The 22,364-nt window shown below is 42.8% G+C and overlaps 1 protein-coding gene across 2 annotated transcripts; it reads left to right on the forward strand.

Moving 5' to 3' along the window:
* The first annotated feature begins 1,421 nt into the window (after nucleotides 1–1,421).
* Nucleotides 1,422–20,599, forward strand: nudt4a (nudix (nucleoside diphosphate linked moiety X)-type motif 4a). Of its 2 annotated transcripts, XM_061676699.1 has the most exons (6): nucleotides 1,422–1,520; nucleotides 1,619–1,727; nucleotides 6,438–6,548; nucleotides 12,790–12,834; nucleotides 16,733–16,820; nucleotides 20,164–20,599. In XM_061676699.1, exons 1-6 carry the CDS (start codon nucleotides 1,501–1,503, stop codon nucleotides 20,388–20,390), a joined length of 600 nt encoding a protein of 199 aa, XP_061532683.1. In that variant the 5' UTR covers nucleotides 1,422–1,500; the 3' UTR covers nucleotides 20,391–20,599. The 2 variants fall into 2 exon arrangements, with proteins under 2 accessions (XP_061532683.1, XP_061532684.1); XM_061676700.1 differs by lacking the exon at nucleotides 12,790–12,834.
* The last annotated feature ends 1,765 nt before the right edge of the window (nucleotides 20,600–22,364 follow it).

Here is a 22,364-nt window from a genome sequence, read left to right on the forward strand (position 1 = left end):
CTGGCATGAGTGGCCAGTAAGGTGGCCTCCCCCAGCCTCACCTGCTGTGTCCTGCCCGTCAGGAAGCTGTAAACCCACTGCCAGATGACAGACGAGACGCTGAGCTGGAGAAGCTAGGAGGAAAGGAGTTCAGGGATGATAGTGTTGAACGCTGAGCTGAAGTCCACGGACAGGATCCTCGCGTAGGTCCCTGCACTGTCGAGGTGTTCTAGGATGAAGTGCAGTCCCGTGTTGACTGCATCATCCGCAGACCTGTTTACTCGGTAGCCAAATTGCAGGGGGTCCAGCAGGGGACCTGTGATGCTCTTGAGGTGGTCCAGCACGAGACGTTCAAAGGACTTCATGACCACAGATGTCAAGGCGACAGGCCTGTAGTCATTTAGAGCCGAGATTGTAGGTTTCTTGGGGACTGGAATGATGGTGGAGCGTTTGAAACGGGATGGTACTGCGCACAGTTCCAGAGATCTATTGAAGATCTGTGTGAAGACTGGACTGAGCTGGTCCAAACAACAATTCACACTCACATTCACACCTACGGGCAATTTTGAGTCTTCAATCAACCTACCACGCATGGTTTTGGGATGTGGGAGGAAACCGGAGTGCCCGGAGAAAACCCACCCAGGCACGGGGAGAACGTACAAACTCCACACAGGTGGGGCCGGGGATTGAACTCCGGTCCTCAGAACTGTGAGGCAGACGCTCTAACCAGCCGTCCGCTGTGCAGCATAGTCTTGGTTAAAAAAAAAAAAAAAACACGACAAATAAGACGTATAAATTAATCACAAAACCCCAATGCTGTTCAAGTGGCTGGTGCGACCCTGAGTCAGGTGTGTGTGTGTGTAGTGCATCTCTATAATATGAATTTTACTTTTTGAATTGAACTGCCTAACTAAATTAAGCATTTCACAGCATTGTAATTTATTGAGGTGTACATTACCTTTATAGGGCTCGTTCATTAGAAAACCCACACGACACATCTACATTTCAGGGCCTGGTTATTGTAGACACAGAATAAATATTTAATATTAATATGTATGGATATAAATATCATCATAGTAACAGTGTTATATATATTTGTATGAAAATATTCAAAAATATAGACGTTTTGATGCTGTTTATCCCAAACATAGACAGAATAAACACTTATAGTAATGTGGTTTAAAGTTACACACATTATGTCTATCCGTATCCCAAGTATAAAAATAAATGATAGGCTTTAACTTTGTGCAGTTTGTCGAAAAGCGCTTGATGAAGTTCCATTCATTGCTTTTTAAGGGGCAGGATCTGCCACAGCCAAAATGGCCGACTCGTTGACGTACTGCGCAATCGAACCGTGTGTATTTATGTCTATGCTCTGACCTCGGCTGCGGTGTAAAAAAAAGCCCGCAAACTTCAGGCACGAGTTTTGGGGTTGGTGTGACACCTGAACCCAACCTCCAGTCCATGTTCACTGAACGACCAGACGCAGCTGGACGCAGATGAGGAAAAGTCTCGACATGAATGAAGCAAATGCACACTTTGTAATTGCGACGACACTATTATCTTCTCGCTTCTCGGACGACGGAAGCTCTACGTATACTAACGACCTATGACATTTTGCTGCGTTTCTCACATTCAGGACATTTTACATGATGAAGTTTAAACCCAACCAGACCAGGACTTATGACGGTGAAGGCTTTAAAAGACGAGCGGCGTGTTTGTGTTTCAGAAACGAGTTCGAAGAAGAGGTAAGACTTTTAGTGAGCCGACTGCTTTTCTTTCTTTTTTTTTTGTTCAACAACTGTTGACAGTAGTGTACTCGTTTGCTCCTGATCATGTTTTCTTAAAAATTTGCCTTGTATTATATGACATTAGCTTAAGCAGATGTACCTGATGAAGTGGCCATTTAATGTGTTATTCTCATAGCAGCCCTAAGAGAGAGTAGTGGGTTATTTTGTTTCCAACTGGATTGGAATCAATAAAGGCCATGAAAAAATCAATGTTTATTTACCTATTGTTACTACACCGAATTTGCACCTGTTGGACTTTGTTGTCAACCATCCCAAAAACATCTGGACTGTAGTCTTTCAAATGGTGATAAACAGTTATGTCCAGCGAAAGTCATTCTACAGAAGAAATTAATAAATAAACAATTTAACGTTTAATTTAATAACATTAATGTTAATACAATCGACAGGATTTCCTTAAAAGTATGTCGCTTTTGTGTCCTGGATCACTGAAAAGTCTGCCGAGTGGATGTGTCCCATCTGACATCTGAGCATCGCTTGAGACGTGGTTGCGGTGGTGGTGGGTGTGTGGGGAGGCGTTGAATGCTACACAGTGTCCTAAACACCAGGTGACCTATGAGCTGCAATTTTTAGAAACAAGGCGCAGGCTTGCTGTCCCCCTTTGCAGATTTGCTTTCGAGGGTCCCGATGCTGCCAATCTCTCCGCATTTCTCCTCATTGCCCCGTACTCTTCTTCACCATGTCTTGTGTTGTCATGTGATTAAATCACTTGGATTATTGCTGATTGTAGTGCAGGAAGAAGTCATCTCACACGTCGCACAACAATGTGTTCTCGTGACGCCTTCAATTGCACGCATCACAGTTTCTGTGGTGAAGTCCTGTCTGCATGCCAGGTTGACAGCCATTCCTAAGCATGTCTGTCAAGGTTGAGGGCAGCGGACAAATGATCAAAGTATCACTTGAATGTAATACATTGCCATTAATATACAGTGCCGTGAAAAAGTAATTACCACCTTCCTGATTTCAGATTTTTATTTTTTTTTTTGCACATTTATCACAGTTAAAGTTCCCAGATTGTGATTATTTAGACCTCCATAGTGTGACTCTCTAACATGGACTTAGTATAAAAGCGTCCATTTAATTTTAGAAAAAAAAAAAAAAAAAGCACCCTCATACGAGTGTCCTCTGACAACAACTTCTGTTTGACCCAGTTTTGTATCGGCTTTGTACATCTCCTTTACAAATGTCCTATATCTCCTTTACAAATGTCTGAAAACTGCAGAGCTCATCAATGCGATGCTTCAGGGTTGATAGTGAAAAAGAAACTGTATTATACACATCTATTGGATGTCCTGAGCAGAAGCACTGGTGAAGCACTGGTCCATATTTCACTAACAAGTTGATTTTATGTATTTTTTGTTCAAGAAAATGAAACATTTCCAATATCATCAATCCATTTGGAGCAATTGGTAAATAACCGATTGTCTTTGGAGCGCCCACATTTTGATCGCCAAAAAAACGACCAATGTCTTCGTGTGACGTCAGTGGCAGAAGTGGAGTCCAAATTCACTGCATAAGACAAAGGAATGTTTGATACCATAATGTGGCAGTAGTAACTCATATTTTATATATCGGAGCTGTCGGGTGGAATCCCTTCACCTCCGAAATGACAACTTTTCAGCAATAAAAAAGACAGCTTGCTTGAGTGAGTTTCCAAACACTGCTTTGTTCAAGATGGTATTATACCCGTCATACTGTATATCAATACACTCTTCTGCCTGTCACACAAAGCTCCCATGTCACATGCACCCTACAGAAAAGCCTTTGTCATCCATAGGAACTCTTTTCAAACGTCTTAGTTATTGTGATGGAAATGAATCTGCAAGAATTACCTCGTGGGATGACTTGGCTGTCTTCTTTCCTCAAGGAGACATTTCAATGATCGATTTAAAAAAAATATATATATAATTATTGTATTTCTTTTAAACAACAAGCCAACATGTTTCACGATCACTATTTTAACTCGTTTTTGTCTAAAAACACATCCAGACTTTCAATATTGGCAAAAATTACACTGCAGAATATGTAGTAGTTCAATGAGGAAAAATCATCGCCTCCTGCTCGTTACGTGTCAGGCTGTGACAGGCCGATGTGTCCAAAATGTGGTTGGGCCGAAATCTGTCGGAAAATCAAATATTTCATCAGAGAACGAGCCTAAAAGTATTGCTGAGTATATTTTGGGGGGATTTTTTTTTTTTTCTGCAGAGATCATTTGTAAGTCCAGAGCTATGGAATAAGTGCCAATATTCACAGGATGAGATGTACCCTTTTTAATTAGACATTTGCTCTGTTGTCTCTTTTGAGCATGCTGAGGCTGCATGGAATTAAGGGCAGCCTCTAGATGGAGTGTGGATTTCACATGCCCCGTGTGCATGGCACATTACCGCATGACCTCAGCTTCAGGTTTAAGACATACGTATCTGCCACCAGCCTCATCCTCCGCTCTGCTTAAGTTTATAGAATGGCTATTAGTATATTAGTAGAATAAACTGCCAGTGCAGAGAAGACAGTGTTTACCAAGTAGTGGAGATTCTGTCTAAATATACTAATATACTTTCCCGGAAGAATAAAAAAAATAAATTAAAAAAAAATGGTTGCTGATTTTTTTATTTATTTAAAAACATTTTCAACCAAAAGCCCTGCTGAGTGTACCTTTTAAGGTTTTGCCACACGGTGCAAAACACTGGTTATACTCAATAAAAGAAAGGTCATATTAAATAAGATTATAATACAGTGGAAGCGAAGGAGATGCCTTTTTCATTCCACTTTAAACTTATGGCTGAGTGTTTTATGGATTTGATGTTTTAGAAATAGCAGTGATAGACTGATTTTTAAAATTTTTTTACTGTACATGCATAAATTTGACCAGAATTAGAATGATGTGAGACGGTGGAGAAAGTTTCAATTCTCACCCATGAATTATCCTAAAGTGCCTCCATTTGAGTCCACTTTGAAGCACACCTAGTGTGACCTAATTGCACAAGACGCTCACGAGGACTGTGTGCTGTGTTGTCACTGTTGACGAGCTATCTGCTGGGGTCATTAAACTCCTCTGCTTAGCGCTCTTGTTTTCACACAAAAAGACAACTGCTGATCCAGGGGTTTTAGAAAAGCCTGTTGACTGCGTGTACACATGCAACTGTCTGCATTTTGAGCATGTGTTTGAATGCCATGTGCATATGTCTGTAAAACCACTGTCAGACAGTATGTTTACATGCTATTGGAGAACCTTTTATCATTTGATTAGTTTGAATGAAACTGGACTACATGATAAACCCTTAAAGCATACCAAATATCTACCAATTCAAGATGTTCCATCGAACAAATCCATGCAATGTCTAGCATTATAACAACTAATCTTATGAGATGGTAATAAACCTTTCTTACATGATTATCAATGTTAATATGGTAGTCATCAAACATATCACCTGACACAAACACTCAAGTATATACACATGCTGTTGAACGTAAAGCATCTATTGTGGATTTTGGTTGGATTTGTTAGAGCAAGCCACGTCACTGTTCTTTTCCACTGTTTTTCAGTTGTTTACTTAGGTTTGATGACAAATACAATTTCTTTCTCTTTTATTTTTTACTGCCCTGTTTCCACCAAGCAGTCACAGTTTTTTTTCCCATTTCCATTGTCAAAAATTGTATATATATCATACTATTTACATAACTGACACAGCTATCGCCATCCTGCCTACACACCATGTGGTGAGTGTGGTTATGTCAGGTATACCATTATTTGTGACTGAATTATTGTACCCATTGTTGGTTGCTGCCAGGTAGTTTATCACTGTCACATCAAGGCAGAGACGACACAGGATAATGTAGTTAATATGGGCCCAGTTGTTTCAAGGTAATCTAATCAGATTTTGGATAATGGATTGAATAAATTATTGAAAATGGGGTGTTCAAAACCAAAAACTGTTTCTGAAATGGGATTAGATCATGGAATCCAATTTTGGTTATAATCTGGATCAAACCCTCAGTTTGTGTTTTTCAATTTTTTTTGTAGGATTATGTTGATTTGGATTTTAAAAAAAAACAGGATTATTGTAAATTCACTAACTTCTAAATTATTTTAAATTTTAATTTCAAGCACTTACGCTGGTAAAAGATTGAAAATGGGTTACTGTATTTGTATTTCCTGTGCTTTTTTTTTTTTACTCAAATAAATACACATTGAATGACGTCATGCTGGCTATCCTACTAGTTTGTTTTTGTGTTTTTTACACACCTAGATAGCCTTCAGTGTGATAAGCAGTCAAATTTAGAACACACATTATCCGGATTTGGTCATTTTAAATTTGGATCTGGGTCAGACTGATCTAATCCAACTTTTCTTTGCGGAACTAGGATAAAAGTAACAAGGATTACGTGATCCTGGTTACAAAAATGTAAAAAAAGGGTTTGCAAAATCTGAATAATTTGTATCCAGATTACAGCGTTTGAACAATTTGGCTCTGATTGCCAGTTTGATCAAATTTCACATAGCTGAAAATGTTATCAAGATTAACCTGTGAAATAATTTGTTCCATACTCAAGGCTGGTAAGATCCTGTATATGACGTCGCTTATGTGTAACACCTTGTATGAAATTAGCAAGTCCATTCAGCAGAAAAGACCTGATAAGTCTTCTCTGTAGGTGCTACTGGTGAGCAGCAGCCGACATCCAGACCAATGGATTGTGCCAGGGGGAGGCGTGGAGCCTGATGAGGAACCCTGCGAGGCAGCTGTTAGAGAGGTGTATGAGGAGGTGAGGTCATCATATTCAGTAAGATGGACACGCATTCATACAATCTGCCACTAGCAATATCATTGTACTATAATTCTGATAACTGTAAAGATAACTTTGTGCTTGACAACAACCATCCATTTCCTATACCACTTACTGTATCCTGTTCAGTGTCTCTGTTGAGATGAGTCCATCTCAGCTGAGGGAGAGTACACCCTGTACTGATTACCAGTAAATCACAGGGCACATACAGACAGACAGCTTTAACACCTACAGCATATAAGCATTTTTTTCTTCAGTGAACTTAACATACATGTTTTTAGACTGCTGGAACCAGCCAAGAATCAACACTACTGTATTATTAAATATATAAAAACAAACAAAATCGCCTCTAAAATGTATGACAAAAATATATTGTTGTATGTATTGTTGTCAGAATCAGAATCATCTTTAATTCCCAAGTATGTCCAAAACACACAAGGAATTTGTCTCCGGTAGTTGGAGCCGCTCGAGTACAACAGACAGTCAATTTACAGAACACTTTGGGGACATAAAGACATTGACAAAAAACAATTGTGCAAAAAGATGCAGAGTCCTCTAGCACTTAGAGCAGTTCGAATGACTAATATTGCAATAGTCCGGTGCAATGACCATTGTGCAACGGGCGCCGAGACTTCAAGGAGTGTATGCGGTTTAAAGTGACGAGTCGTGCGATCATCTGGGACAATGTTGGTTGTGCAAATGTTACAGATACTCCTCAATCAGTGTGCAAATGGAGCAGATGCTACTCTGGCATGAGTGGCCAGTATATGCAAATAGTGCAGCATGGCGAGACAACTACAGTGAGTGCACAAGTAATACATAATTAGCCCCACAGAAATGTGACAACGAACTCAAGTCAAAAAATTTCCAGCTTGTTGTAATGGAATTATAGGTTAGGTGTTTAAGAAGTTGATCGCAAGAGGGAAGAAGCTGTTGGAATGTCTACTAGTTCTAGTTTGCGTTGATCGGTAGCGCCTACCTGAGGGAAGGAGCTGGAAGAGCTGGTGACCGGGGTGCAGACGGTCCGAGAGGATTTTGCACGCCCTTGTCTTAGTTCTGGCAGCGTGCAAGTCCTCAATGGTGGGTAGGGGGGTACCGACAATCCTTTCAGTAGTTTTGATTGTCCGTTGCAGTCGGAGTTTGTCCTTTTTTGTAGCAGCACCAAACCAGACTGTGATGGAAGAACACAGGACTGATTCGATGACCGCTGTGTAGAACTGTCTCAGCAGCTCCGGTGGCAGGCCGTGCTTTCTCAGAAGCCGCAGGAAGTACATCCTCTGCTGGGCCTTTTTGAGGACGGAGTTGATGTTGGTCGCCCACTTCAGGTCCCGAGAGATTGTAATTCCCAGGAACTTGAAGGTCTCGACGGTTGACACAAGGGAGCTGGACAACGTGAGGGGCAGCTGTGACGAAGGATGCCTCCTGAAGTCCACGATCATCTCTACCGTCTTGAGCGTGTTCAGCTCCAGGTTGTGTCGGCCGCACCACAGCTCCAGCCGCTCCACTTCCTGTCGATATGCAGACTCGTCTCATTCCTTGATGAGGCCGATGACAGTGGTGTCATCTGCAGACTGCAGGAGTTTGACAACCGGGTGCGTTGAGGTGCAGTCATTTGTGTAGAGAGAGAAGAGCAGCGGAGAGAGGACACAACCTTGGGGCGCCCCAGTGCTGATGCTGCGTGTGGATGAGGTGGCCTCCCCCAGCCTGACCTGCTGTGTCCTGCCCGTCAGAAAGCTGTAAATCCACTGGCAGATGGCAGGTGAGACGCTGAGCTGGAGAAGCTTGGTTGAAAGGAGTTCAGGGATGATGGTGTTGAACGCTGAGCTGAAGTCCACGAACAGGATCCTCGCGTAGGTCCCTGCACTGTCGAGGTGTTCTAGGATGAAGTGCAGTCCCATGTTGACTGCATCATCCGCAGACCTGTTCGCTTGGTAGGCAAACTGCAGGGGGTCCAGCAGGGGACCTGTGACACTCTTGAGGTGGTCCAGCACGAGACGTTCAAAGGACTTCATGATCACAGATGTCAAAGCGACAGGCCTGTAGTCATTCAGACCAGAGATTGCAGGTTTCTTGGGGACTGGAATGATGGTGGAGCGTTTGAAACAGGATGGAACTTCGCACATTTCCAAAGATCTGTTAAAGATCTGAGTGAAGACTGGAGCGAGCTGGTCCGCGCAGACTTTGAGGCAGGATGGGGACACATGGTCCGGTCCTGCCGCTTTGTTAATCTTCTGTTGTTTGAAGATGCGTCTCACATCCTATAATAGTGAATCTGTGTTTCTTCTACTATTTGGTCACATTACAATGGACACAGTGACAGTGGCTGTCTCTCTGAATACTGTATGCGACAAAAAGTTTTTGTTTTGTTATTATTATTATTATTATTATTTTGTTCAGTGGAGATCAAATGAAACTGAGGGTTCAGGTTCACTTAGACCAGGGGTGTCAAACGCATGGCCTGTGGGCCAAACCAGTCCGTTGGGATTAAATTTGGCCAGTGGATATAGAGACGGCGGCAAACACGGGGCAAAAACGAGTGAATAATCCGACGCCCACACACTGTCACGGTGCCCCCTAAAAAGGCTGATGATTACAATGCATGACAGGTGCGTCACCGATGTCAACGCCCACCTTCGCTCACCCACACACTGCAACACAAAGAAAAACAATTTGAAACAGAGGGCCATGACAGATAGACCCAAACATCTTACATTTCTCAGCATTTTCTTGATATGCTTGCATTTTGCAAGATGTCTCACCTTATACTCTATTGGTAAAGTCAGTAGCAAATTGTGCTGAGCTCAAAACATTTCTAAACAATTTTCAAAAGTAATTTAAAGTCAGATTAACTAACTTGTTTAAACTATTTTAACTTTAGTTATTGCTTAGTTCATCTAGGTTGGTAATTATACAGTGTTGCCTTGAGATACATCTTTAATTTGTTCTGTGACCACACACGGAACTCGGCCTAACTCCTCACAGATCATCAGTACAGCGCTAATATTAGATTCGCAGAGGATAAATAATATATGACTGTGGGTACTGTTATATTGTCTGTCCACATGTCTTGCTGCAGCATTTGTATTCAGTCAGTTGATTAAAGGGTTATAGCACTGCAACATAGATGTTAATTAGCTTCAGCATTAAGATAGTGGGCTGAAAGGCTAAGCTATGTGGTTGTTTTAAATGCACAAGGTTTAATTCTCATTATTTTGTCTTTAGTTTGACAGTAAATTTAGACGGGTTTTAAGATTTAACAGCTTGAAGCCTGATTTTTGAAGAATTGCTCACTATTTTCCAAAGTGCTCCTTATTGGGAAGTGAGTTGAGTTTACTGCCACCATACAGCGCTCATATCTCAATCTGCGCTTGCAAGTAAAATAAAATTAAAAAAAAAAAAACGGCTGAAGGACGGCCGAATGACTGCTCGTGTCTCGGAAAACTCGTAAGTCAAGTAACTAGTAACTCAAGGCACCACTCTATTTTTAAACTTTTAAACGTTTTCAGTGATTTTACCTATTGTTGTATTTTTTTTTTAATTAGCTTTTTAAAGAATAATTTGTTTAGCAATAAAATGTAGGTTGTTTAAACTATCAATAGGTGCATCAAGCCATTATTCAACCAAATCACACTGATGTAATTTTGAGATGCTGGATTAAAATGTGATCATACTAATCGTAACCACTTGAAGAGAGTTGAACATACATTGACTGTATCACATCATTATCCTATTGTAAACACGTGTATACAGATACCTGTACATCTGACTAACACAAATTGGCATCCATCGCATGCACACACAAAGCTCTAGAATAGTTACACCATTAGCAACAAGGTCAATTCAGGTGAATGTTAGACATGTTTAGCATTGATGCCCAGTCATTTACAGTGTTGCTTTGTGATTTCATAAAGAGGTGGCTCGTTTGGCTACATACTGATTGTTGGGTTTGTGTTGTGAGGTTGTGCCTTGGATTGTAGCGTGTTGACAACTTTGAACCATGGCAGTGACATTTAGGACGACTCTCGGGTTACTCCATCCTGTGCCCATGACCAGAGTGTCTGAATATAGATGAGCTTCAAACCAACAACTTGGAGAGCCTACAACACAAATCATATTTCAGTACACTGATATAGAGTTCAACTTGACAACATGGATACATACTGTATAATTGTTACAACTTATGATTGTAATATTTTCATCATTTAATTTCATGCTGTTAGGTTATTTTGTTGTCTCCCATTGAAGAATAATTGAAGCAATTTTATTTTAGGCTTTGACTAAAGCTAGGATGGCATTGATGCAAATGTACAAATCTCTACTTTTACTTGCCGGTACAAAATGTCAATTGTCAAAAAGTGATATTTAACTGAAGTAAGTTGAATGTTATAACTGAGAATTCTAACTGGCCTCTTTGATCAGTTGTAGTTTTATTGATGTGTAAGACTGTAGGCATTTTACACCTTCCTGTTTTGTGATTGTCAGTTACACACACAGTAAACCTTGAGGGCTCTATTTCTGTGACCGGCATAAATATCTGCGTGGAGGCGGCTTATACCAGCTTTTGGTAATTTGACAGACGTGTATTTAAAAGAGGGGTGTCTGCACCGCTGTTGGCGTGAACACAGACAACTTCGTTCGCCACCAATCAAAGCGGCTCCTCTCATTCCCATTAAATGTGGCGCAATGAGTCTCGCATGGAAACATCTCTGTGTGGAAGAGGATGATGCGTAAATGCAGCGATCTGTTCTTGACTGGTGCATTGTCACTGTTGGTGTGGCAACAGACAACGTAAGCGGGTACCCTTAGTAAAAACAGAATAAGCTGGTGATAACCCCTCGCGACTTAAAATATGTCCGCGGACCTCATGTGCACCCCCAAAGCCCCCCCACCCCCGCAAAGAGCCGCGTGCCAGCAGTGGGACCATTTAAAAATATAATAATAATATGTTAAATGAATTGATTTCTACAATGATTCAGAGAGTTTGATGCCCGCTGCTCACGTTTTTATGAATGGAATACGTGTGACATCCACCACACATTTTGGAGCTTATCTATATCTGTCTGCTCCCTGATCAAATTCACCAAAATAGTGTGAGACCAGCTGTCTCCCTTGCACCAAAAGTTATACGTGATCTCACCAGGCGTCATTTTAGACTGACTCTCTGCGATAAAATTGTCATTGCGCTGGCCGCATGTCAAAGGTCACACCTTCACTGCGCCAGAACGCCCAGCTTGTTGCAGACCAGTCTGCCAAATTGGCAAATGTGCAGTGAGGATTCCACGAAAATCAGGATACGCCAGTATTTACACTCTGCCGCAGAGCCGCCATCTATGAAAATAGAGCCCTTAGTGTGTCTTAGGGAAAGGTCACAGTGGTAGTCTCATCCCTACTAACTGATGCTGGCAGCTTTAGAGGCCGGATTTAAAATGCTACACAGGCGTTCATGTTGCTAAACAATTTCTTGAGCCCCTGAAAGGCTTGATATGCACCACCAGACAGAAACAGGAAGCATTATGACAAAAAGATATCTCTTTAAGCTTTCTGGACCGTCATCCACAGATTGCAAAATGTTCAGTCATGTGCTTCAATACCATCAGTCCAAGACTATCTGAGTTTAAAAACCACCATGCTCATTTGTTGTGAAACTATACATCATCAGCTCATTCTGTCTTTATCCTGATGTTCAGCCTACCTGGTCTTCTCTGTTGCGCCATTTGATGATGGCATGGTATCATTATATCATGCCACTGGGAAAACCAGGAGAAGCCACTGTATTCATTGTCATGTGATAGCACCTTCCCCTTTTTATTTTTGTTTAAATCAGATTCATAATCATAAACATTCTTCAAGGTTGTCCCCACTTAATAGACCATGAGTTGTACCGTAATAATACCATAACAAAACTGGATGATGCCCAATAGGAGATATTGTAATTGTATACAGCCATGCGTTTCTTGTGCACCTTGTTCTTTAGCTATAATGAAATATTACGACCATGAGCGTTCCAATGTGCCCTCTGATTGACTAGAGACCAGTATATGGTGTACCTCTTTTCTGAAGCTGGCTAGAATAGGCTCCAGTTACTGTACTCATGACCCTTAAGTGGTCAAGCAATAAAGAAAATTATAGATCATCCAATATCCAATTGGTAGTCTTTCAAATTGTAATGCATTTATTGCTGATTTGTATGTCGTATGTGTTTTGCTTCTTGCACGCACAGGCTGGGGTTAAGGGAAAGCTTGGCAGACTTCTGGGAATTTTTGAGGTAAGCCTATAAAACTGTCATGGGAAATTTTTGTTGAATCAACACATTAAAAAAAAGAAAAGATTTTAGTTAATACACAAAACAGCTCCTCATCATCTTATCTGGTTGGTGCCTTGCTTACGACTTCGGACGTTCCGCCGCCCTGTGCTTTACGGAGACTTGGCTTTGTGAGGATGTCCCCGATGGCGCCATAATGCTTCCCGGCTTCCATCTTCACCGGGCAGACCGCGTCATGGAGTTATCAGGGAAAACAAAAGGCGGCGAGATATGCTTCTATATCAACGAAAAATAGTGTACGGACATTACGGCGCTCGGCACACACTGCAGCCCGCATTTAGTCGCTGTTTTTTAACTATAAGCCATTCTACTCGTCTCGTGAGTTTGCATCTTTCATTCTCGCCGGTGTTTACATTCCGCCTCAAGCTAACACGAATGCCGCACTGCTAACGCTTGCTGAACAAATACACGAAATTGGAAAAAAAACACCCAGACTCACCCCTCATTATTCTTGGGGACTTTAACAAAGCAAGATTCAACCACGAACTCCTTAAATACAAGCAGCACATCGACTGTCCTACCAGGGAAAATAACATTTTTGACCACTGCTATACTACGCTAAATAACGCATACCGTGCCATACCTCGTGCAGCTCTGGGCTCGTCTGATCATTGCTTAATTCACTTAATACCAACATACAGGCAAGAACTTACCGTAATTTCTCGTGTATAATTTTTTTCCCCCCAACAAATTGTCAAAAGTCAATAGAGCGCATTAGACATAGGTATAGGAGAAAATGAAAAAAACCTTCACATTTAATACATGTATGCCGCCATCTAGTGGTTATGAAAAAGCTGTACACTTTCATTCCAATACGCCATCGCCACCTAGAGGTTATGAAAAAGGTGTAGCCTACACTTTCATTCCAATATGACCTGACCAATATGACCTATTTATACATTTATATTCATAAGTTTACATAACCAGGCAGAATTTGTGAAATAGTTTTTCTTTTTGACTGATGACGGAACAACAACCATTTCTTTATGGTTATGTTTTGGTTACTAATGCTTTTCTGAAATGCTTGACAGTTTAATTTGAATCCCATTAAAATAAAATTAAATGTGTTTTGCCTGGACCTTCATTTTTTCTTCAAAGAATTGTATCCATCTTACATATTCTGCCTGAGTAATCAAACATGAGCACAACTGTGTGTTTTCTCATTTACTAAATAAAAGTAGGGCTTTGAATTTCAAAATAAGAGCAAGTAAATAAAAAGTATAACATGTTCGAATAAAATGCTTAACTTCAGAATAATCCTTAAAAAAAATATACAGATAATATTTCATGTTTTGATCATATGGGTAGAAGCAAAATCATGCATTGTAAAAATGCATTATACATGGGTAGAAGCGTTTTCCAGAATTGGGGGTGCGTATTATACATCACAAATTACAGTAAATGCGGGAAGCCTACGGTGAAAACTGTGAAAAAGTGGACCAATGAAGCAAAGATAGAATTTCAAAGCTGCACAGACTGGAGTGTCTTTGAAAATTCAGCTGGCAGCCTGGATGAATATGCGGACACTGTCACATCCTATATCAGTTTCTGTGAAGAGGTGTGTGTACCAACAAAGTCATTTCGCACGTTCAATAACAACAAAGTGTTTCAGTGCCAAACTTAAACAACTTCGCTAGGCTAAAGAAGACTCATATCGAAGTGGGGATAGGGCCCTGTATAATCGCACTAGAAACCAGCTGACTGAAATTAACATTGCAAAGAGAAACTATGCAGTAAAGTTAGAAAAAAGTTTACCGCTAACGACTCTAAATCAGTCTGGCATGCATTACAATCGCTAACCAATTACAAGCGACCAACCCCCCAAGCTGAGAACGATAAAAGACTAGCTGACGACTTGAACACCTTCTACTGCAGATTTGAAAAGGACACTTTCACAGATCACACCCACCCAGCCGCACCACCAACCACTATCACACTTCTGACTTCTGCGTTGACCATCCACGAACAAGATGTGAGACGCATCTTCAAACAACAAAAGATTAACAAAGCGGCAGGCCCAGATCTTGTGTCCCCATCCTGCCTCAAAGTCTGCGCGGACCAGCTCGCTCAAGTCTTCACACAACAGATCTTCAATAGATATCTGGAACTGTGCGAAGTTCCATCCTGTTTCAAATGCTCTACCACATCCCAGTCCCCAAGAAACCTGCAATTTCGGGTCTGAATGACTACAGGCCTGTCACCCTGACATCTGTCATCCTGAAGGCCTCGTGCTGGACCACCTCAAGAGCGTCACAGGTCCCCTGATGGACCCCCTGCAGTTTTCCTACCAAGCAAACAGGTCTGCGGATGACGGAGTCAACGTGGGACTGCCCCAGGGTTGTGTCTTCTCTCCGCTGCTGTTCTGTCTACACCAACGACTACATCTACACACACCCGGCTGTCAAACTCCTGAAGTTTGCAGATGACACCACAGTCATCAGCCTCTTCAAAGACGGTGACGAGTCTGCGTATCGACAGGAAGTGGAGCGGCTGGACAGTGGTGCGGTCGACACAACTTGGAGCTGAACACGCTCAAGACTGTAGAGATGATCGTGGACTTCAGGAGGCATCCTTCGCCACAGCTGCTCCTCATGCTCTTCAACTGCCCTGTGTCCAACCGTCGAGACCTTCAAGTTCCTGGGAATTACAGTCTCTCAGGACATGAAGTGGGAGATCAACATCAACTCCATCCTCAAAAAGGCCCAGCAGAAGATGTACTTCCTGTGGCTTCTGAGGAAGCACGGCCTGCCACAGGAGCTGTTGAGGCAGTTCTACACAGTGTTCTTCCATCACAGTCTGGTTTGGTGCTGCTACAAAAAAGGACAAACTCCGACTGCAACGGACAATCAAAACTGCTGAAAAGATTGTCGGTACCCCCCTACCCACCCTTGAGAACTTACACGCTGCCAGAACTAAGACAAGAGCATGCAAAATCCTCTTGGACCCTCCACATCCTGGTCACCACCTCTACCATCTCCTTCCCTCAGGTCGGCGCTAGCAAACAATGCAAACTAAAACAAGCAGATATTCCAACAGCTTCTTCCCTCTTGCCATTAACTTCTTAAACAGTTAACTTACAATTCCATTGCAACATGCTGCCAATTTGTTTTATTGTATTTTATTTTTTAATTTTTTATTTATTTTTGGGGTTTTTTTGTCTTGAGTTTGTTGTCACATTTCTGTCGGGCCAATTATACATTACTGTGCACTCACTGTAGTAGTCTCGCCACGCTGCCTACATTTGCATATCTGTTGTTGACCAATACAGGCCACTCATGTACCTGAGTAGCATTTGCAACATTTGGACAATCGACATTGTCCCAGATTATCGCACTACTAGTCATTTTAAACTGCATGAATTTCTTGAAGTCTCAGTGCCCTTTGCAGAATGGTCACTGCACCGGACTATTGTTCTATTAGTCATTTCAAACTGCGCTAATTGCTAGAGGACACAATTGTAAAAAAATCAGAATAATAATCAAAATAAATTGTACCGGAATTACCACATTAATGGTAACCTTTTATTGCTCAGTTGCACATTTTTTTTTCTTTTTTATGTCTTTATGTCTCAAAAGTATTCTCTGTCAATTGACTGTCTGTTGTCGTACTAGACCGGCTCCAACTACTGGAGAAAAATTCCTTGTGTGTTTTTGACATACTTGGCAAATAAAGATTATTCTGATTCTGATTCTGAGTTAAAGTCCCTGTTAATTTTGTCATTGTCTTCAGTGTCTTTTGTTTCTGGGTTGTTTGTGTTCCTCTTGTGTCTATCAAAGAAACAACAGTAATCACAGTTTGTGCACCACATTTAAATAATGGCAATGTTTTTAAAACTTTACAGCACAACCAAGACAGAAAGCACAGGACATATGTCTATATCCTCATTGTCACAGAGATACTGGAGGACTGGGAGGACTCTGTCAACATAGGTATGCATTTTATTTACTATTGCTGCATATACTCACATATAAATCTGATTTCTGGACTGCAGTCTGTTTTCTTATAGTTTGATATAAAACCTTTTGCTTTGTTGCTTGACAATTTGGTTGCTTATGGACAATGTTGTTTGAGTTGAAAATAAAAAAATAATATAATATGTAGGAGACCTTGATAAGCTTAAATAAGAGTTGATATTCTTGCAAGAAGGCACAACAACCATACAACAAAAACAGCATACACAGTAATGTTTCAAAGAATACTTCTCTGAGCTTTTTTTTCTTTTTGTATACATGTGTAAGTTACGCCTGTACTTTGGGGTTCACCCCGGTGGACGAGAGGGTAACCTCCCTCCACCTTCGGGTGGGGGGACGGGTCCTGACTGTTGTTTGCGCCTATGCACCAAACAGCAGTTCAGAGTACCCACCCTTTTTGGAGTCCTTGGAGGGGGTGCTGGAGAGCGCTCCCGCTGGGGACTCCATTGTTCTGCTGTTGGACTTCAATGCTCACGTGGGCAATGACAGTGAGACCTGGAAGGGCGTGATCGGGAGGAACGCCCCCCCCCCCCGATCAGAACCCGAGCGGTGTTCTGTTATTGGACTTCTGTGCTCATCACGGATTCTCCATAACGAACACCATGTTCAAGCATAAGGGTGTCCACACGTGCACTTGGCACCAGGACACCCTAGGTCGCAGTTCGATGATCGACTTTGTGGTCGTGTCATCGGACTTGCGGCCGCATGTCTTGGACACTCTGGTGAAGAGAGGGGCGGAGCTGTCAACTGATCACCACCTGGTGGTGAGTTCCCTGTCGTGGCGGCAATCCCCGAACCCGTTGGTGGACACCAATGGTGAGGGATGCCGTCAAGCTGAAGAAGGAGTCCTATCGGGCCTTTTTGGCCTGTGGGACTCCTGAGGCAGCTGATGGGTACAGGCTGGCTAAGCGGAACACAGCTTTGGTGGTCACTGAAGCAAAACCTCGGACGTGGGAGGAGTTCGGTGAGGCCATGGAGAAAGACTTCCGGACGGCTTCGAGGAAATTCTGTTCCACCATCCGGCGTCTCAGGAGGGGGAAGCAGTGCACCATCAACACTGTGTATAGTGGGGATGGGGCACTGCTGAGCTTGACTCGGGACGTTGTGAGCCGGTGGGGAGAATCCTTCAAGGACCTCCTCAATTCCACCGACACGGCTTCCCATGAGGGAGGAGAGTCTGGGTTCTCTGAGGCGGGCTCTCCTATCTCTGGGGTTGAGGTCACCGAGGTGGTTAAAAAGCTCCGCTGTGGCAGGGCCCCAGGGGTGGATGAGATTCGCCCGGAGTTCCTCAATGCTCTGGATGTTGTAGGGCTGTCTTGGTTAACACTCCTCTGCAACATCGCATGGACATCGGGGACAGTGCCTCTGGATTGGCAGACTGGGGTGGTGGTCCCCCTTTTTAAGAGAGAGGACCGGAGGGTGTGTTCCAACAACAGAGGGATCACACTCCTCAGCCTCCCTGGTAAGTTCTATTCAGGGGTGCTGGAGAGGAGGGCCTGTCGGGAAGTTGAATCTAGGATTCAGGAGGAGCAGTGTGGTTTTCGTCCCGGCCGTGGAACAGTGGACCAGCTCTACACTCTTGGCAGGGTCCTCGAGGGTGTATGGGAGTTCGCCCAACCAGTCTACATCTGTTTTGTGGACTTGGAGAAGGCGTTCGACCGTGTCTCTCGGGGGATCCTATGGGGGTGCTTCGGGAGTATGGGGTACCGAATCCACTGATACGGGCTGTTCGGTCCCTGTACAACCGGAGTCAGAATTTGATCCGCATATCCGGTAGTAAGTCGGACTCGTTTCCGTGAGGGTTGGACTCAACCAAGGCTGCGCTTTGTCACCGATTCTGTTCATAACTTTTATGGACAGAATTTCTAGACGCAGCCGAGGCGTAGAGGGGGTCCGGTTTGGTGGCCTCAGTATTGCATCTCTGCTTTTTGCAGATGATGTGGTTCTGTTGGCTTCATCAAGCCATGACCTCCAACTCTCACTGGAGCAGTTCGCAACTGAGTTTAAAGCGGCTGGGATGAGAATCAGCACCTCCAAATCTGAGACCATGGTCCTCAGTCGGACAAGGATGGCATGCCCTCTCCAGGTCGGGGATGCGATCTTGCCCCAAGTGGAGGAGTTTAAGTATCTTTGGGTCTTGTTCACAAGTGAGGGAAGAATGGAACGGGAGATCGACAGGCGGATCGGTGCACCGTCTGCAGTGATGCAGACTTTTTATCGATCTGTTGTGGTAAAGAAGGAGCTAAGCCAAAAGGCGAAGCTCTCGATTTACCAGTCGATCTACGTTCCTACCCTCACCTATGGTCACGAGCTGTGGGTCGTGACTGAAAGAACAAGATTCCAGATACAAGCGGCCGAAATGAGTTTCCTCCGCAGGGTGTCTGGGCTGTCCATTAGAGAGAGGGTGAGAAGCTCGGTCATCCGGGAGGATCTCAGAGCCGCTGCTCCTCCACATCGAGAGGAGCCAGATGAGCTGGCTGGGGCATCTGATTCGGACGCCTCCCTGGTGAGGTGTTTCAGGCACGTCCCACTGGGAAGAGACCTCGGGGACGAGCCAGGACACGCTGGAGAGACTACATCCTTCGGCTGGCCTGGGAACGCCTGGGGATCCCCCCCGGAAGAGCTGGATGTAGTGGCTGGGGAGAGGGAAGTCTGTGTGTCCCTGCTAAAGCTACTGCCCCCGCGACCCGACCTCGGATAAGCGGTAGAGAATGGATGGATGAATGTGTAAGTTACGCCCTACTATCTTTATTCAGATTGGCCTACGCTCTATCTGACTATTTATTGTCTTCTCGCATTCCAGGAATCTGGTCCCGTATGTCTCCATTTTCTAGTTAATTCTAACAGGAACTATGCCCCAATCGCGAGCATACTCAAGCAATCATTAGTTAGTTTTAAGCTTTTCAGCAATTGTGAGACATAGTTACATGAGAATGATATCGCATTTTATTCTATGTTAAATCAAATGCGGTGGAACTTTTTATTAAACGTCAAGAGTTTTCCAAACCTTTGAGCTCATAAACCAATCCGTTTGTGGTCCTGACTACAAATTTGGAAAATCCCATATAGGTTATAGTTAAAGTAGCTACCATGACGGCACAGTGCATACTGAATATCATGTATGAACAACCTCAATGAAACTGTATGAGACTGAAATACAACCAGTGCTGCTTGTCATCCATTATAAACACAGAACAACACAATCAAAACATGACAAGTGTAATTCAGCCACCTTTACTGGACGATCAGTGTAGAGCAGCATGCTAACAACGTACCTTCAATTCTCTGATCTTGTATGCAGGAAGAAAACGTAAATGGTTCAAGGTTGACGAAGCCATCCGGGTGCTGCATAGCCACAGGCCTGTCCATGCTGAATACCTGCACAGATTCAAGAACACCTGTAACTCCACCTGCAGCCCAGCGTGTCACTCAACCAACGGCAACACAGTGGGCTTACAAGTGATGGACAACAACACTCCTCTCTGCGTTGTTAGTGCCACACAAACCTCGGATCTCCTCAACCGATAAGAGAGATTCTTGTAGGACTGCGAGATGGACTTATCTGAAACACACTGCGACCTACATTACTTGCACAGTTGTAAACTATGAAGTATGGACTCCCATGATATTGATTTAAACCCATTTTCAAATGGGCTTGGAGAGTGCCAAAATGTTTTCCAGTTACAGTTGAATGCATTTTTATACAACCCCAATTCCAATCAAGTTGGGACATTGTGTTAATCATAAATAAAAACAGAATACAATGATTTGCAAATCATGTTCAACCTATATTTAATTGAATACACTACAAAGACAATATATTTAATATTCAAACCGATAAACATTGTTTTTAGCAAATAATTAACTTCGAATTTTATGGCTGCAACACGTTCCAAAAAAGCTGGGACAGGGTCATGTTTACCACTTTGTTACATCACCTTTTCTTTTAACAACATTCAATAAACGTTTGGGAACTGAAGACACTAATTCTTGAAGCTTTGTAGGTGGAATTCTTTCTCATTCCTGCTTGATGTACAGCTTCAGCTGTTCAACAGTCCGGAGTCTCTGTTGTCGTATTTTACCTTCATACAAAATGCGCCGCACATTTTCAATGGGAGACAGGTCTGGACTGCAGGCAGGCCAGTCTAGTACCCGCACTATTTTACTACAAAACCACGCTGTTGTAACACGTGCAGAATGTGGTTTGGCATTGTCTTGCTGAAATAAGCAGGGGCGTCCATGAAAAAGACGTTGCTTGGATGGCAACCTATGTTTCTCCAAAACCTGTATGTACCTTTCAGCATTTATGCTGCCTTCACAGATGTGTAAGTTACCCATGCCGTTGGCACTAACACAGCCCCATACCATCACAGATGCTGGCTTTTGAACTTTGCGTCCATAACAGTCCGGATGGTTCTTTTCCTCTTTGGCCCGGAGGACATGACGTCCACAATTTCCAAAAACAATTTGAAATGTGGACTCGTCAGACCACAGAACACTTTTCCACTTTGCATCAGTCCATCTTAGATGAGCTAAGGGCCAGAGAAGCCGGCGGAATTTCTGGGTGTTGTTGATCAATGGCTTTTGCTTTGCATAGTAGAGTTTCAAGTTGCACTTACGAATGTAGCGCTGAACTGCATTTACTGACACTGGTTTTCTGAAGTGTTCCTGAGCCCATGTGGTGATAACCTTTGCACATTGATGTCAGTTTTTGATGCAGTGCCGCCAGAGGGATCGAAGGTGACGGGCATTCAATGTTGGTTTTCGGCCTTGCCGCTTACATGCAGTGATTTCTCCAGATTCTCTGAACCTTTGGATGATATTATGGACCGTAGATAATGAAATCCCTAAATTCCTTTCAATTGTACGTTGAGGAACATTGTCCTTAAACTGTTCGACTATTTTCTCACGCACTTGTTCACAAAGAGGTGAACTTCGCCCCATCTTTGCTTGTAAATGACTGAGCAATTCAGGGAAGCTCCTTTTATACCCAATCATCGCACCCACCTGTTCCCAATTAGCCTGTTCACCTGTGGGATGTTCCAAACAGGTGTTTGATGAGCATTCCTCAACTTTCTCAGTCTTTTTTGCCACCTGTCCCAGCTTTTTTGGAATGTGTTGCAGCCATAAAATTCTAAATTAATGATTATTTGCTAAAAACAATAAAGTTAATCAGTTTGAACATTAAATATTTTGTCTTTGTAGTGTATTCAATTCAATATAGGTTGAACATGATTTGCAAATCATTGTATTCTGTTTTTATTTATGTTTAACACAACGTCCCAACTTCATTGGAATTGGGGTTGTAGTTATTATCACCAACAGGTTGAGCAAATGTGTGTCCGTTTACTGCTTTCTTGTAGTTTTTGGAGTGTTACGTCTGCACTTTAAAGGTAATTTTCCTTCTTGATGATTAATAATACAGTATTTGATTGATGTTACAGCCAGTGTTTGCTTGGTTTCCTGGCGGCCAGTACTAAGAAGTGCTCAATGCTAAGAAGT

Source organism: Phycodurus eques, chromosome 5, assembly GCF_024500275.1.
Source record: "Phycodurus eques isolate BA_2022a chromosome 5, UOR_Pequ_1.1, whole genome shotgun sequence".
Taxonomy (NCBI): domain Eukaryota; kingdom Metazoa; phylum Chordata; class Actinopteri; order Syngnathiformes; family Syngnathidae; genus Phycodurus; species Phycodurus eques.